The 13,774-nt window shown below is 37.3% G+C and overlaps 1 protein-coding gene across 9 annotated transcripts in view; it reads left to right on the top strand.

Moving 5' to 3' along the window:
• The window catches only part of LOC6043488, a 304,631-nt gene that overhangs the window by 140,800 nt on the left and 150,057 nt on the right, over positions 1-13,774 (top strand). For 8 of the 9 annotated variants that reach the window (XM_038265172.1, XM_038265179.1, XM_038265177.1 and 5 more), the window contains exon 2: positions 1,897-2,493. In XM_038265172.1, the coding sequence (XP_038121100.1) occupies positions 2,350-2,493 (144 nt within the window). In that variant the 5' untranslated portion in view covers positions 1,897-2,349. Of the gene's footprint in view, positions 1-1,896; positions 2,494-13,774 lie in introns of those variants that run through there. The other variant, XM_038265174.1, reaches the window with a different exon arrangement.

Raw genomic sequence — 13,774 nt, 5'->3', positions numbered from 1 at the left:
CAGTGAAGTCTATATCCATACCTACAACTTTGCCGAAGACACCAAATCGATCGAAAAACTGCTTCAAAAGATATAGATTTTTAAATTTTCACATATCATTTTTGTATGGATAGCTGTCAATTTTGTATGGAAAATTATATGAACGGAATAATGATGCAAAATGGCTTCTTTGGCTTACTGTCAAAAAAATTGGAACATGTCATTTTAAGGGAAATTTAATGTTTTTTTCGAATCAGGGAATGGAGGGTCATTTTTTCATTTAGAACAAAAATTTTCATTTTAAAAATTTCGTCTTTTTCAACTTTGCAGAGATGTTTTTTAGAGTGTAACAATGTTCTACAAAGTTGTAGAGCAGTCAATTGCAAAAATTTTGATATGTAAACATAAAAGGTTTGATTATAAACATTACGAGTTCGCAATTTTACAAAAAAAAGTTTTGAAAAAAAAAAACTTTTTGTGTTTCTCTTTTTTTCTGTCGCGGGTAACGATGAAAGTCCATGATCGACGACGACCAACTTTTTCAAAACTTTTTTTCGTAAAATCGCGATAACTCGTTCCAAAAAATAAGATAGTCGAATAACGGAAAATGGGAGGATTTGTAAAACTTTTTAAGTGTTTTTTTTCGATAAAAAGTACGTTTTTTTGGAATTCTGAGTACGCCATCAAATCGGGTGTCTAATTTTACATAAAGTCCCTTTGACACCAAATTTCTATCTCATCACCGTTTCAGGCTGCAAATTATTGAAAAACACCTCTTTTTTCGCATGTTCAAAAATGGAAGGGGTCGTACCGTCCCTCCGTCGTGAGATTAAAAAAAATGGACCTCTACCAACTCACATGAAATCGGGAAAAGTTGGCCCGACCCCTCTTAGATTTGCGTGAAACTTTGTTCTAAGGGGTAACATTTGTCCCTGATCACGAATCCGAGGTCCGTTTTTGATATCTCGTGACTAGTAACGAAAAATGACAGAGTTTTTAAAACTTTTGTTGTGTGTGTTTTTATGGAAAAAAAATAATTTCTTAATTTTAAGCACGCCATCATATTGGGCGTTCAATATTTAATAAATGAACTTTTTTTTTATTTTAAATTATAAAGTGCTATTTCAACCTAAATTCTCTGACATTAGCGTTTGATACCCTAGCATTTCACGACGTGTCATCGAATGTAACGTTTTTTTATGCGCGATACCGTGATAGCTGTTGCGTACAAGAAAAAAAAGAAAATAATGCCATCGTCATCACCATCACCACCGGAAGACGTGAAAAACCATTAATCGGCGATGGATTTATTGTAGCGATCGGAGTGGAAAACGAAAATTCGTTGCAAATCCTTGTTATTTACTGTAAAATTAATAATTGTTTTTATAATAAGGCAGTAACAAACATTGATTTATTTGTTTATCCAATATTTTTACAAGATAAGATTATGCAAGTCTACCAAATATTTAATTCTTCACTAGTTGTTACAATCGTCACATCAATATGATTTTTTTGGTATTACTGTTCTCGGAACTATCAAAATCTAATGAAAAAGCTTCCAGATCACCAATATTTTCAAATATACCAACGATTAATTGTTGGCTGATTCCAAAATTATTGGTATTTAAATTTTATAACTTCTTGAGAAAGAGTTTGTAAATAAATACTTCACGATGTTAGAAAATTCAGTATATCTGACAAACTTTTTCTATATGTTTTTTTAAACAAATTATCTCACATAGATGATTTTTCAGGCTTCACATTTTAAGTATGAAAAAACGGCCTTTGTAAAGCGCGGAAGCGCAGCTATGATTTCATTAATCAAACCACGTTGAACGCTTTATCCGCAATGGGATTATGATGGTTCGCATTATGTCATATTATTCACTTACAATCATTCTCTGGGCTCTCTTCCAGGACCGTGCCTCAACCCCCCCTCTGGAGAATTCAATCCATCGTCAGGGAACGACAAACGCGTCGACATTGGGGCAGTGGTGACAGATGAAGCAGCCAACACCCCGGGAAGCAGTGTTGCCATCGGCGCTGAGGAAACGGCACCATGACGGGGATGACACTTTCCAAGTCGGATGTCAACGCTAATTGGCCGTGACGAATTGTCCCGCGGGGGCGTTTCCTCCCTGGAGCCTAACTTGTCGGCAAGATTCAGTGCAGAGGAAAAATAAAAGTACGAAATAAGAAGAAGATTAGTGCAGGGGGGCTTTAAGTGAATCAACTCTCGAAAGCATCCACTAAACCGGAAGCAGTAAAAGTGTGCAAGTGTGTGAATGTGTTCTTGTGTGTGTGTGTGTGTGTGTGTGTGCGTGGGTGAGTGAGTAAAAAGCTTAAGCGCGCGATTACCAGTGGTCAACCATGAAACTTAGTGTCAGTGCCTATCGAGCCCATGCATCTGCACACAAGAAGATCCTGTCCAGCAGCTCCTACCAGACGCAGTTCAACTACGGAAGCACGGCGGCTTCCTCCGGCTCGGCACCGACCACGTCGGGACTGTTTTCAGTGAGTATTGACCCCAAAAGTGCCAAACACATAAACCCTGTGCTTCCATAAAAAAGCGGGACACTTTTCGTCCGAAACTACGCTTTTTTGCTCCCATTTTTATCTTAACAACACTGCAAAAAAAATCGGAAAACTGCTTCTGCTCCTCGGCAGCTAAATGGCAAAATCTGAAAAAAAAACTAGCAACACTGTTTTTTACCCCCTTGAAGCAACAGCTACGCTTTAGACATATTTTCCTCTTTTTTGTATATCAGTGTATTTCTGAGCGTTTAACCTTCTGCTAACAGCGCATTGAAAGTTGAAAAATGCAACAGTTCTGGGTGCACTGCGAAATTTGGCTCAATTGTGTGCAAAAAAAAGCAGCATAAAAATGTAATAACAATCCGAAACAATTTGAATTCTATGATTTTTTGATTATTTTTGTTTTGGTTGTTGAAATTCAAGTTGAAATGGATGGGCGTTAGAGTTTTTTTCTGCTTCTTTTTCATAGGGATGATATTTTATTTTAGTCAATTCAGCTAATAAAATATCGTTACACAATTACTGCTAATGTATTGTCTTCTGATTTTATTTTTTTTTCAACTTCATCCATAAATTGAGAACATCATCAAAGATAGATATTTTAGGCAAACTAACAATTTTCCATATACTTTAAATTGATGTGTTTTAGTTGAAGCCTTCCAAATATGTTCTTTCAAACCATAGAACAGTCAAGCCTCGGTTCAGCACTGCATATGGGGGATGCGAAACCGAGGCACAGAGCTTATGGGATTTTGGCTATCCAAATTTCAGTTTTTAACAATATGAGTATAAAACGATCGGAATTTGTTCATACATTTTGAATGTCATGTTAACCCAACATATTCACAAAGCTACGTATTTTCGAAAAAAAAAACACTCAACATTTCAGACAAATGGTCGGATTTTTTTTAAACATTTCGAATGAATAAAATTTGAAACTTTGAAATATTGAATATTAAAAAAACACATACAAAGTTTTGTGAAAATTTCATTTTTTAAAAAATATTGTTAAAGCTTTTGAAATTTATTAAAATATCTTGATAATTTGATACCCATATTGTGAAAAAATAAATTTTTGTAGTTTTGTGAAAAATTTGAGTATTTTTTTAAAAAAATTACAACTTTCGAAATGCATAAAAAATCCCAATCGTTTGATATCCATATAGTCAAAAACTGAAATTATTAGTGTTCGAGCATTTAAAAACAAAATGATGCTATATTCGAAATGTATAAAAAATCCCAATCATTTGATACCCATATTGAAAAAAATGAAACTTTGAGTATATTTTCGAAAATCCGTGGTTTTGTGAAAGTATTTAGTATTTTCAAATTTTTTTTATTACATTCGAAATGTTTAAAAAATCTGATCATTTGATACCCTTATTGCGAAAAAATGAAATTTTCAATATTTTTTCAAAAATACGTAGTTTTGAGAACAAATGGAGTGTTATCAAAATTAATGTTATAACTTTGAAACGTAAGAAAAAACTCCGATACCCATATTGTAAAAAGTTTTTAGTATTTTGAAAACAAAAAATATTACATTCTAAATTTGTGAATGATCCCGATCATTTGATACACATATTGCAATAACAATAATTTTGAGTATTTTTTCGAAGAACATTGCATTTTTAAAATACGTAAAATTTTAACGTTTAACTTTTTTTAAATATGGGTTGGTTTTTTGGATTTTTTGCTCTTTCTCTGCGATCCTTAAAAAAAAGGCCATAAACTTTGATTGTAGTTTTTATTTGGCTTTTTTTTTTTCATGATGTAGTTTTAACATTATTTAAATATATTTGACAATTAAATGGATTTTTACAGAATTTTTGATTCTTCGATAAGAAAGTTTCATGATTTCAATAATTTTATAATTGACGGTTGTTTAGGTGAGATTTGGAAAACTTCAATTGGGTACTAAAGTCCTGTGTCAATTTTTATGTACAACGGTAAAAAACACGATTAAAAACCATTTCTGATCTTTTTTTTTTCATTTTAACTCAAAAAAAAATTTACAGGACAACATTTTTTCGATGGATCAACTATGGTCCCCTTGGAACGAGCTGTCAAGTAGGAGCTTTTCTGTCAAGAAGGACCGCGAGGTTAATTTTTCAAAATTGATTTAAAAATCCATTTTAAACTCTTTGTGGTCGTACAAAGGGTCATTGTACTCAGAAAAATAAGTTTTATCGCTGTAAACAAAAATATCAGCAATCTAAGCTTCATTTTAGGACCCAATTTTCGTGTTTCTTTTTCCTAAAGCGGCTCTATCTCAGCAACCCGAGGTCCAATCTTTAATGTCTCTTAGACAATTTTATAGCAAATTTTCCGAACTATAAAAAAAATATTTTTAGCAACGGTCACTCATTTTTTAAAATCGAAAAACTGCAAATCTTTTGCTAAAATCGAACTTTCGGTGGCTATAGCTTGAAAACGGAGCCCTTATTAAAAAATCTGTACAGTACTTTTCGATTGCAAATTCAATTTTGCATTAAAAAATGATGTCAAATTTGTTTTTGCATGAAACTTTAATTTTTTACATAAATCACTATTTTTCTTTAAAAATTCATAACTCGGCGGCAGATTTTGACAAAGAACTTTGTCCTAAGGGCACTGTCTACGGGTGTCAATCCAAAATTTCGCGAAGCGAAAGTGTAACGATTTTCTGTCGTTTTTCAAATGCTTATATCTTCCCCCCCATTCAAACAATCTTTATGTTTTACACACCAAACGAAAGGGGAAGTCTTAAAGTGCAAGTTAACTACCTCACAAAGTTGATAAAACTTTGTTAAAGTACTTAAAAGTTAAGATGAAAATAAAAAATGAATGCAAGAAAAATCCCGGCTGCTGATTGGCTGAAAGCACGTAGCAAATGTTGCTTCCTCTCCTGCTTTCGCAAAACTCTCACGCGAGAGCTTGGTACCACTATTGCCACATTTCATGTGAACTATATAAGCTAGCACTTAGCCTCAGAAAATTTCAGTGCCTATCGCGGTTTCGTCAAAGACGGATCCACGGTGGTAATTTTATTGCTCACACACACACACGCACACATTGAACGACACAGTATGTGCACCAAATTGGGAGGAATTCTGTTCTAATGAAGATTGTTAGGAAGGTCACCGGAAAACTAGAATGATTTGGGGCAATGGGGTTGGGACCACATTGGTAGAACATTGGCCACACCCGGAGTGGCCATGGCCCTGGGGAAGGTTCTTCCGGGGGGACATTTACCGAACCATATGACTTGGGGCAATATGGGTATCAAAATTCATGGTTTTTGAAACTGGTTATGAAAATGGCCATTTCGACCGGATTGGCCACACCCGGAGTGGCCAGTGCCCTGGGAAAGGTTCTACCGGGGGGACATTAATCGAACCATACTACTTAGGGCAGGGGTGACCAAAGTCTGGCCCGCGAGGTGATATTTTGCGGCCCGCGGACCCATTTTTAATGATCCTGTAAAATGGCCCGTTGACCACTTGTAAAGTGATTTTATACTTTTTCAAAATTAAGGTATATTTTAAACTTTTATATACTAATATTTTTTATTTTTTGTTAATAAAAAAACTTATTATTTATCAATATTTTGATCCCCACGTTAGGATACAAATACTGTGCTCAAAATATTTTATAATTAAAACAATTTCATACGTTTCAATGTGAGTGAAACTAGTAAATATCGTCAAAATTTTCATCAAACATTTTTAGAAATATTAAAAAACGTTCAAGATTGACTTAGGTAGAATTCTGTAATAGTTGCAAAAATGTAAGTTTTCTTTATTAATTTGCAAGTCATAATGACACTTTTATGAACTGACCCTCAAACATACATTGCACTTCCTTCGGGATTCGAACTCATTACAGTTAGATAACGAATCTGATTCAGGCAGACAAAATGTGGAAATCGGAGGATATTTTACAAAGCTTTCGTCAATCAACCCACCCTCCAATATTATAAAAATGGCTCAAAAACAAGAAGCAAAAATATATTTTCAAAAAGCTTCAAAAATTCAAAATAGCCCCGGGGAAGGTTCTTCCGGGGGGACATTTACCGAACTATACGACTTGGGGTAATATTGGTATCAAAATTGCCTCAAGTCGTATGGTTCGATTAATGTCCCCCTGGTAGAACCTTTCCCAGGGCACTGGCGACTCCGGGTGTGGCCAATCCAGTCAAAATGGCCATTTCCATTACCAGTTTCAAAAACCATGATTTTTGATACCCATATTGCCCTAAGTAGTATGGTTCGATTAATGTCCCCCCGATAGAACCTTTCCCAGGGCACTGGCCACTCCGAGTTTGGCCAATATCCTATAAATGTGGTCCCAACCCCATTGCCTCAAATCATTCTGGTTTTCCGGTGACCATCCTTACAATCTTCATTAACACAGAATTCCTCCCAAGTTGGTGTACAAACTGTGTCTTCCAATGTGTGCGTGTGTGTGTATGGGCAATACAATTACCACCGTGGATCCATCTTCGATGAAACCACGGTTGGCACTGAAATTTTCTGAGGCTAAGTGCTAGCTTAAATAGTTTGCATGAAATGTGACAACATGGCGCAAATTTTGCTTCCTCTCCTGCTTTCGCGAAACTCTCACGCGAGAGTTTGGCACCACTGTTGCCACATTTCATGCGAACTATATAAGCTAGCACTTAGCCTCAGAAAATTTCAGTGCCTATCGCGGTTTCGTCAAAGACGGATCCACGGTGGTAATTTTATTGCTCACACACACACGCACACATTGAACGACACAGTATGTGCACCAAATTGGGAGGAATTCTGTTCTAATGAAGATTGTTAGGAAGGTCACCGGAAAACTAGAATGATTTGGGGCAATGGGGTTGGGACCACATTGGTAGAATATTGGCCACACCCGGAGTGGCCAGTGCCCTGGGGAAGATTCTTCCGGGGGGACATTTACCGAACCATACGACTTGGGGCAATATGGGTATCAAAATTCCTGTTTTTTGAAACTGGTAATGGAAATGGCCATTTTGAACGGATTGGCCACACCTGGAGTGGCCAGTGCACTGGGGAAGGTTCTACCGGGGGGACATTAATCGAACCATACGACTTGGGGCAATTTTGATACCCATATTACCCCAAGTCTTATAGTTCGGTAAATGTCCCCCGGAAGAACCTTGCCCAGGGCAATGGCCACTCTGGGTGTGGCCAATCCGGTCAAAATGGCCATTTTAATTGAAAAAACGAAGTTGACTTTATAGCTGTCGGCCACCATTGCTAGTACCAACCACTAGTGTCTTCCTTTTAACTACAAGGACTTCGCCGCCCTGGGCTCCTAAGTGTTTGAGTACGGCACGGAGCGACGGCGCCGGATACCCATATTTACACTTAGAATTTTAGAGCGCCCGCCGCGGGATTCGATCCAGCAACCTCTGGATTGTGGGTCCAGTGCGCGGTCCGATTGATCAACACGGGCGGGACATTTTGATTGCCAGTTTCAAAAACCAATATGAATTTTGATACCCATATTGCCCCAAGTTGTCAAAAAAAAAATCAAAATCAAATCAAATTATTCGCTCTGCAGCTTTGCCTTGGCGTTCTCGATTACGAGATTCCTACTCGAAACTAAGTGTTCGAAGGCTTGATTGTTGAGGCAATTGCAAACCTCTTTTTACACCTAAACTTCCATCCACCCCGGGATTCGAACTGACGACCTTTGGATTGTGAGTCCAACTGCCTGCCAGCGACTTCACCGAGGCAGGACCCAGGGAGACGACTCCTACACCTGGACTGAGCTAACGACCTAACCTTTTTAGGTTAGTCCGGGGCCAACATTTACTTCCCGTCCGACGGAAGGCGTGATCAGACAAATCTCGTCTCGAAAAATGCCACCGGTACCGTCTGGGATCGAACCCAGGCCGACTGGGTGAGAGGCAATCACGCTTACCCCTACACCACGGTCCCGGCTTAAGTTGTATGGTTCGATTAATGTCTCCCGGTAGAACCTTCTCCAGAGCACTGGCCACTCTGGGTGTGGCCAATCCGGTCAAAATGGCCATTTTCATTACCAGTTTCAAAACCATGAATTTTGATAACCATATTGCCCCAAGTTGTATGGTTCGGTAAATGTCCCCCCGGAAGAACCTTCCCCAGGGCCATGGCCACTCCGGGTGTGGCCAATGTTCTACCAATGTGGTCCCAACCCCATTGCCTCAAATCATTCTGGTTTTCCGGTGACCATCCTTACAATCTTCATTAACACAGAATTCCTCCCAAGTTGGTGTACAAACTGTGTCTTCCAATGTGTGCGTGTGTGTGTGTGAGCAATAAAATTACCACCGTGGATCCGTCTTCGATGAAACCACGGTTGGCACTGAAATTTTCTGAGGCTAAGTGCTAGCTTAAATAGTTTGCATGAAATGTGACAACATGGCGCAAATTTTGCTTCCTCTCCTGCTTTCGCGAAACTCTCACGCGAGAGTTTGGCACCACTGTTGCCACATTTCATGCGAACTATATAAGCTAGCACTTAGCCTCAGAAAATTTCAGTGCCTATCGCGGTTTCGTCAAAGACGGATCCACGGTGGTAATTTTATTGCTCACACACACACACGCACACATTGAAAGACACAGTATGTGCACCAAATATTGGCCACACCTGGAGTGGCCAGTGCCCTAGGGAAGGTTCTACCGGGAGGACATTAATCGAATCATACGACTTGGGGCAATATGGGTATCAAAATTCATGGTTTTTGAAACTGGTAATTAAAATGGCCATTTTGACCGGATTGGCCACACCCGGAGTGGCCAGTGTCCAAGGGAAGGTTCTACCGGGAGGACATTAATCGAACCATCCGACATGGGGCAATATGGGTATCAAAATTCATGGTTTTTGTTACTGGACATGAAAATAACCATTTTGATTGTGGTGACCACAACCTAGAGTGGCCGGTTCCGTGGCATTTTCCGAACCATACTTGTTTTGGCAATATTTTCGTGTTTTGGCAATTTATTTCCACAGAGGTGCCAAAGATTGGAAACATTTAATTAGAATTAAATTATTCAGGATTAACCCTTTACAACCTAACCCCGCCTTTAGACGGGCTTCGATCTAAAAAATCGCCAAAAATCAATTTTCCAACCGATTTTTGATCTTTAAAAAGCATTGGAAAGAAGAACTCTCAAAATTTCAGAAAATTTCAGGGTTGGAAGTTAAACTTATTTTATGTGACTTTGCCAATGTTTTTAAAAATGACATTTTTTTAGGGATCAACTTTGGCAGTGTTGTTTACTAACATTTCCTATATTTTCAGTAAAAATAAGTATGCAGTAATTTTTGTAGTGTCCCAGACTATGCCTCTACGCATTTGTTTACAATATAAATGATAATGGTGCCATTCTATAGCAGAAAATGTGAAAACATGCAAAAAATTGATAAAGTGACTGTAAAAAAATGAAAAAATTAGATAGGCGAAATGAAATCATATTAGGTGGTAGAATAGGCCAAATACAACCAAAAACAAACATAAACTAAACAAGATAAATGAAAATTAAAATAATAAAAATGAAACAAGAAAAACATAAAACAAGAGAAGTAATGTTTTTCGTAGCACAAAAGTTGCTCAAAATGACCTCCAGAACACGGGAAAAATAAATATTTTCGAAAAAAAAATTTGGGCAGTAGAGGGTTTAATAAATAGGCAATGATTTAAAAATAAAATGTAATAGAATAATTTTTTAGGAGTTTTGTACAAAGTTCTTTGTCATATTGGTCATGTAGAACATAACCACCTGCACCTTTTTTTGACCATGTTTTCTTATGGCTCAAAAGTTGCGGATTTTTGTCCCCTAAAACATATCAAAAAATCTCTGCGCTAGGTCAATCAACAACGAATTCGACCGGTCACCAATCTTAACATTATGAAAATAATTGCCCATCCGCTGGACTTTGCCAATCCACGGTTTCTTTTGAAGAAATGAAAAAAAAAAAAAAATACCAGAAAGACAAAAAAATATTGATACCACGTTAAATACCAACTTATAACCTTCGGATTTATATACATTGACGCTACCTCGAATGTACAACCGATTGATAAAGACACTTGATTTTGTAAATAACAAATTGTTGGAAACGGCCTACTCACACCCTCATTTTGCTCAAATATGAGTAAATTTACTCAGCCCTCACACTCACGGTGAGTATCGAGAGTGTTTACTGTGAGGAAGCCTACTCAATTTGTGAGTATGAGTGGTTTTCCGAACTCTGCAAAAAATACGTATTTTGGGAAATTGAGTTTTAGTGAAAAAAAAATTTGATTAAAAATCTGCATTTTTTTCCGTGTACCTATTTTTCTCAAAAGTCCTTTACAATACCTACAACTTTGCCGAAGACACCAAATTGATCAGAAAATTCACTCAAAAGTTACAGTTGTTTGAATATTTACATACAATTTTTGAATGGACAGCAGCAAAAATTGTATGGAGACTTGTATGGGTAACCTATGACGCAAAATAGCTTATTTGGTCATAGGGAAGGCCCCCACAAAGTTTGAGCCAAATCAAAAAATACAAATAAAATTCATTTCCGGTTTTGGTAGAGAATTGTTGTAATCCCAAAAAACGATGGCATTATCCGGTGATATTTTTTTGGTAGCCGAATATGCAAATGAGTTGATGTTTTAGTTCCATCATTTTCATTACATTCTCCAGTTAAAGTCATAATACATTTTCTAATAACTCAAACTTTCTCTAAAACTAAGCTTTTTTTGTGAAAAAGCAGTGCACCCAGAACGACAAAATCAAATTAAAACAAGCTTACCCTTCTAGCAGTATTGCCCTGTACAATTTGTCAATCGAATTTATCACAGTATTCAAATGCTTACGCACCATTCCGAAATTAAATATTTAAGCTCTAAATCCGCGCTAAGTTCACCGCTTCACCGTCCAGTCCCATTTTATCAATTCTAGGTGTTTTTTGTCCAGATTTGGACAGCTGTTTGTCCTCGTTGACCTTTTGTGACGTTCATAAACCCTCTCAGTGTAACCTGCTCAAAAAGTGCAGTCCCGAAAGTGTATTACCTTTCCAGTTACAAAATCTCAGTGTATGTGTACGTGTACCGTAAGTGTTTATCCAACCCCCCGTAGAACCACCACCACCACCACCGACACCAACATCATCGACTTAAATGATCCGTTTTGGGAAACTCCTTTGCACAACTCTCCATGGAAACCTCTCAGATGGTCCCTTCCAGTACGGTATTAAAAATGTCCCTTTTCCAACGAAATGGTCAACCCTTTTCTTGTTGTCTCATTTATCTCGTTGACAAATCCGCTTTTCCAGTTGGGGGGGTAGTACTAAGGTTTTTGTTTTATCTTTTTATTATTAACTTACCAAAAACAAATTCTCAACCCCGGAACTGCAAAAAAAAAAACTTTGAAAAGGAAATTCATACTTTTTTCTCTCATTGGCCTGCCCGTCAAATGCAATTGCACTAAATAAAATCTAATTGAAATTCCAACAGTGAGTTCTTTGTCACTCGTTCCAGCAGTGTTGCCAGCACGGTACGAAATACTATCCAATTATGGCTACTTGAAATTGCTTTTCAATTATGCCTTCGCTCCTTCCCACTCTGAAAACAATGCAGCGAAAGCCCATTCTTGGACCGCACACAGCGAAAGAAGTGCTGTCGCCCCGAGAAGGCACACCAGAAAACGGGACACTCAACCCGAACCATCGGAATGTTTGGCTTCCATTATGTCGGCTCATTTGGGTTGCAGCGGCTGGAAAGAAGAGAAAGAAGGCAGCACTGCTGTTGAACGTGCGCGCACGGGCAGGCCAGTCCAAATAAAGTGGAAAACAATTTTCTCCTTCATTGAGTTTTCCTTGGTTGTAGCTGTAGCTGTGGGGAGTCCGGGTCCGCCCATCCAAACACGACCAAAAGTACAAATTGCCTAATGGGGTAAAGGGTTTGGGTTGGAGCAGTTTTCGGTACGGTTTGCTTTCTTGGCTGTTGCGGGGAAAACGGTTAGGGTTGACTGTTTAAAAAGTAATTTACTTGATGTATCGAAAATCACATTTATTTTCTTGAGTGGCTTTTTTAACTGAATGAACTGAATGAATGAAATCCTTGTGAATATTTAGCGGTTTTCCCCGAGAATTCCCGAGAAATTTGAAATTGAACGAAAATTGTTCTGATCCTGTTTCTGATTAATTCTGATTTTGCAACAGAATTGTATAGAACAGCAACTTTAATGGTCAAAATGAGTGTGAGGATCAATTTATTGCTTGACTGCTTGAAAAAAAATGCAACTTTGAGAAAATATATTTTTTATGCTTTCTTTGAAATTGTACCAAATCAAACAAAAATATTATTCGTATTTTTTGTTGAGAAGTATTTTTTAGTCAAAGTGTTTGGACAGTGAAAATCCATGCTCCACAACAATCAGATAGCTTTTAAATTTGTCTCAGTGACCATAATAGTTGAAATGGAAAATAATATGCCGAAAAAATATTTTGTATGGCTTATAACTTATTCCAAAACAAGTATTTTGAACTTATGAATCAATAGATAATTCAACTTGATACACTATTTCACGAAATCACAACTCAAAGTTTTAAAATATTTGAAGCGAGTTTTTGAAATATGGTTGCATTCTTTGGGTAAATTTGATATGATACGAAGATGTTTTATATTGATTTTTGATGGTTCCATTTATATAATTTTCATTGTGTAAATGTTTTTGAAATTAACCCTTTTAAACCCTTGGTAGCTCGCGTGCTTCATAAATTTAAAACTTCAAACAGTAACAGTATATTAATTCAATTTTCATCCGATTTGAACAAGGCCAGCGATGGAATAATCATCATCAAAAGAAAAGTATTATACGTTAATCTAGAGAAAAAATCCGAAGGGAGCATGGCTCTTCTCTCTCGCGCACGAAAGATCGATAAAAGGAATCTAAAAAAATCATCATCTTGATTATTCAGCGGAACATCTTTTTCACTACTACACTTGCAAGTGTAACGCCACACGTCGAAATATGACCTGTCACATTTTGTAGATGGGCAATGTATGTAAACAAAGTGAAATAAATATTTTTAAGTGGTGCTGACAAGGAAATTCACAAAAAATCATCAACAAATTGATTTTCTTGGAGAAGTTCGGGAGCGATTTTATTTTGCGTGATTTGCCTCCTCTCCCCGAGCAGGGGTAAATAACACGGGAATACCAAATTTTGGTATTACTAGGGCAAATAACAGCAACCAAAATGTGCCCTTGGTTGCCCAG

Source organism: Culex quinquefasciatus, chromosome 3, assembly GCF_015732765.1.
Source record: "Culex quinquefasciatus strain JHB chromosome 3, VPISU_Cqui_1.0_pri_paternal, whole genome shotgun sequence".
Taxonomy (NCBI): domain Eukaryota; kingdom Metazoa; phylum Arthropoda; class Insecta; order Diptera; family Culicidae; genus Culex; species Culex quinquefasciatus.
The sequence above is the reverse complement of the archived record's forward strand: the minus strand, read 5'-3'. Positions and strand labels throughout refer to the sequence as shown.